This window comes from Cynoglossus semilaevis, chromosome 15 (genome assembly GCF_000523025.1).
Source record: "Cynoglossus semilaevis isolate Cse_v1.0 chromosome 15, Cse_v1.0, whole genome shotgun sequence".
Lineage (NCBI taxonomy): Eukaryota > Metazoa > Chordata > Actinopteri > Pleuronectiformes > Cynoglossidae > Cynoglossus > Cynoglossus semilaevis.
The window spans coordinates 19691450-19693481 of NC_024321.1; the positions used below are offsets into that span (position 1 = coordinate 19691450).

Genomic DNA, 2032 nt, shown 5'->3' on the forward strand with positions numbered 1-2032 from the left:
CTCACACACACACACTCACTCGCACACACGCGCGGGACGGGCCGAGAAGGAGGCGCAGGGGGAGGTGTTCTTTCTGGATCTCTGAACAGCTGAGGTTTTTTAAGCCACCTCCATAATACTGCAGGAAAGGTCAAAGGTCACTCGGGTCCTCATCTAAATGGCGTGAACGTGCCGTGGTCCGGGACTGCTGCTTTATGTTGAGCCACGCTCTTAAACATCCTGACATTCACGTGTGTGACAGTTGGTGGGCTGGTTTTCAGGTCCAGCTGACCTCCGGTGACCTCTGCTGGTCTCAGTCTTTACCTTCTCTGTCTCCTCAGTGGACGGCTGCCTCGACTGGTCGGTGGATCTGAAACAGTACCATGTTCTGGCAGGTGAACCGGTCCGGGTGAAGTGCGCTCTGTTCTACAGCTACATCAGAACCAACTACAGCATGGCCACCAACGCCAAGCTGCGGCTCATCTGGTACAAGAACAAAGGAGACGCTGAGGTACGGCGGGCGCGCTACTGTCACGGTCCAACAGGTGGAGGGCTCTGGTTCTGGTCCACTGTTTGACTCCAGTTTGACTCCAGTTTGACTCGCGCTGGAAGTCGCTGAGCTTTTGTGGACATAACCAACTAAAACACTTCAGGGTGTCAGTCTAATCAGAACATGAACTTTTTTCTTCTGCAGGATCCTGAGGGAGCATTTAGGGGAGAAGGAGGTGCAGCTCTCCCTGACCTTTGACACTGTGGAGGAGGCCGACCTGGCCAACTACACCTGTTATGTGGAGAACCACATTGGGAGGCGCAGTGGGAGCGCAATACTACAGAAAAAAGGTACAAAAAAAAAACAACTCTGTATTTGGAGCTGTTGTAATAAACGACAAAACAACAACAACAATAATCGTTGTCGTTGTCGTTGTCGTTGTCGTTGTGGTTGTCGTTGTCGTTGTTGTTGTCGTTGTCGTTGTTGTTGTCGTTGTTGTCGTTGTTGTCGTTGTCGTTGTTGTCATTGTTGTCGTTGTTGTCGTCGTTGTCGTTGTCGTTGTGGTTGTCGTTGTCGTTGTTGTTGTTGTCGTCGTTGCCGTTGTTGTTGTCGTCGTTGTCGTACTAATGGTTCGATGACTATTATAATCAACTGACATATTAACTAGTGTTGATGTGGTTTATCGGTAACTGGTTAGTGTTGTTCTGACCTAGTTTCCTGTTGTTTCCCTGGAGCTATGTAGCTTTTTGATTAGCATGTTAGCATAGCTTAGCCAAAGGCTGTAACAACTCACTTCTCTGTGAAGAGGACATTGATGTGAAGTTAGCCAGCTAACTAGCTAACTACGTAGCTTTCTTAAACACACCACCATAATGCTAGTCCTGGTGTTTGTTTTTGGTTGTGTGTTTCAGGAGCCAATCATCTTCTCCGGCCACAGGCTGAGTAAAGAAGACGACTCCATCTGGTTCAGATCTGCTGAGATGGAGGACAACGGCTTCTACACCTGTGTACTGAGGTAATGTGGAAGTACACCAGTGTGTATGTGAGTATACACACAGTATTCAGGACTAGGAAACTGCACGGACTGAGGTTCACTGAGGTAGACCTTTGACCTCTGGTCCAAGGTCAGGTCGTCTCTGTTCCGACCTCAGCTGGTCCAGTTTCCCAGGTCTGGGTCACAGGAAGATTCTCTTGTTTCTGGATTACTTCACTACACCACAGTATGTACTGCAGTATGTCCGGGTCAGTTTCCGGGTCAGAGGTCGACATCAGTACTAACTCAGTCTGACCCACAGCTCAGCCTCAGCGTTGTTGGCTCCCTCTAGTGGCAGTAAACTTCGAGTAGATTTCCCGCTCTGTGTGTTTTTATTCTTCAGAGCAGAGAAACTGTGACTGGACTGGTCACATGACCAGCTGGACTCCGTAAATATTTGTGGATTCAAACAGCTCCAAGATAATTAGTCCATTAATGATCTGCCATCACGGTGGAGTCTGTGGGTGAGAGACTTCAGATGTAGGAACAGACAGTCACCCCCCCCCACCTCACCCCCCCCTCCCCTCTCC

The 2032-nt window shown here is 49.3% G+C and overlaps 1 protein-coding gene across 1 annotated transcript in view; it reads left to right on the forward strand.

Annotated features, from left to right (window-relative positions):
• The window catches only part of LOC103391483 (X-linked interleukin-1 receptor accessory protein-like 2), a 27071-nt gene that overhangs the window by 19244 nt on the left and 5795 nt on the right, over window positions 1–2032 (forward strand). Inside the window, exon 6 of the mRNA XM_025063377.1 lies at window positions 674–819. Coding sequence (XP_024919145.1) covers window positions 674–819 — 146 coding nt within the window. The remainder of the gene's footprint in view (window positions 1–673; window positions 820–2032) is intronic.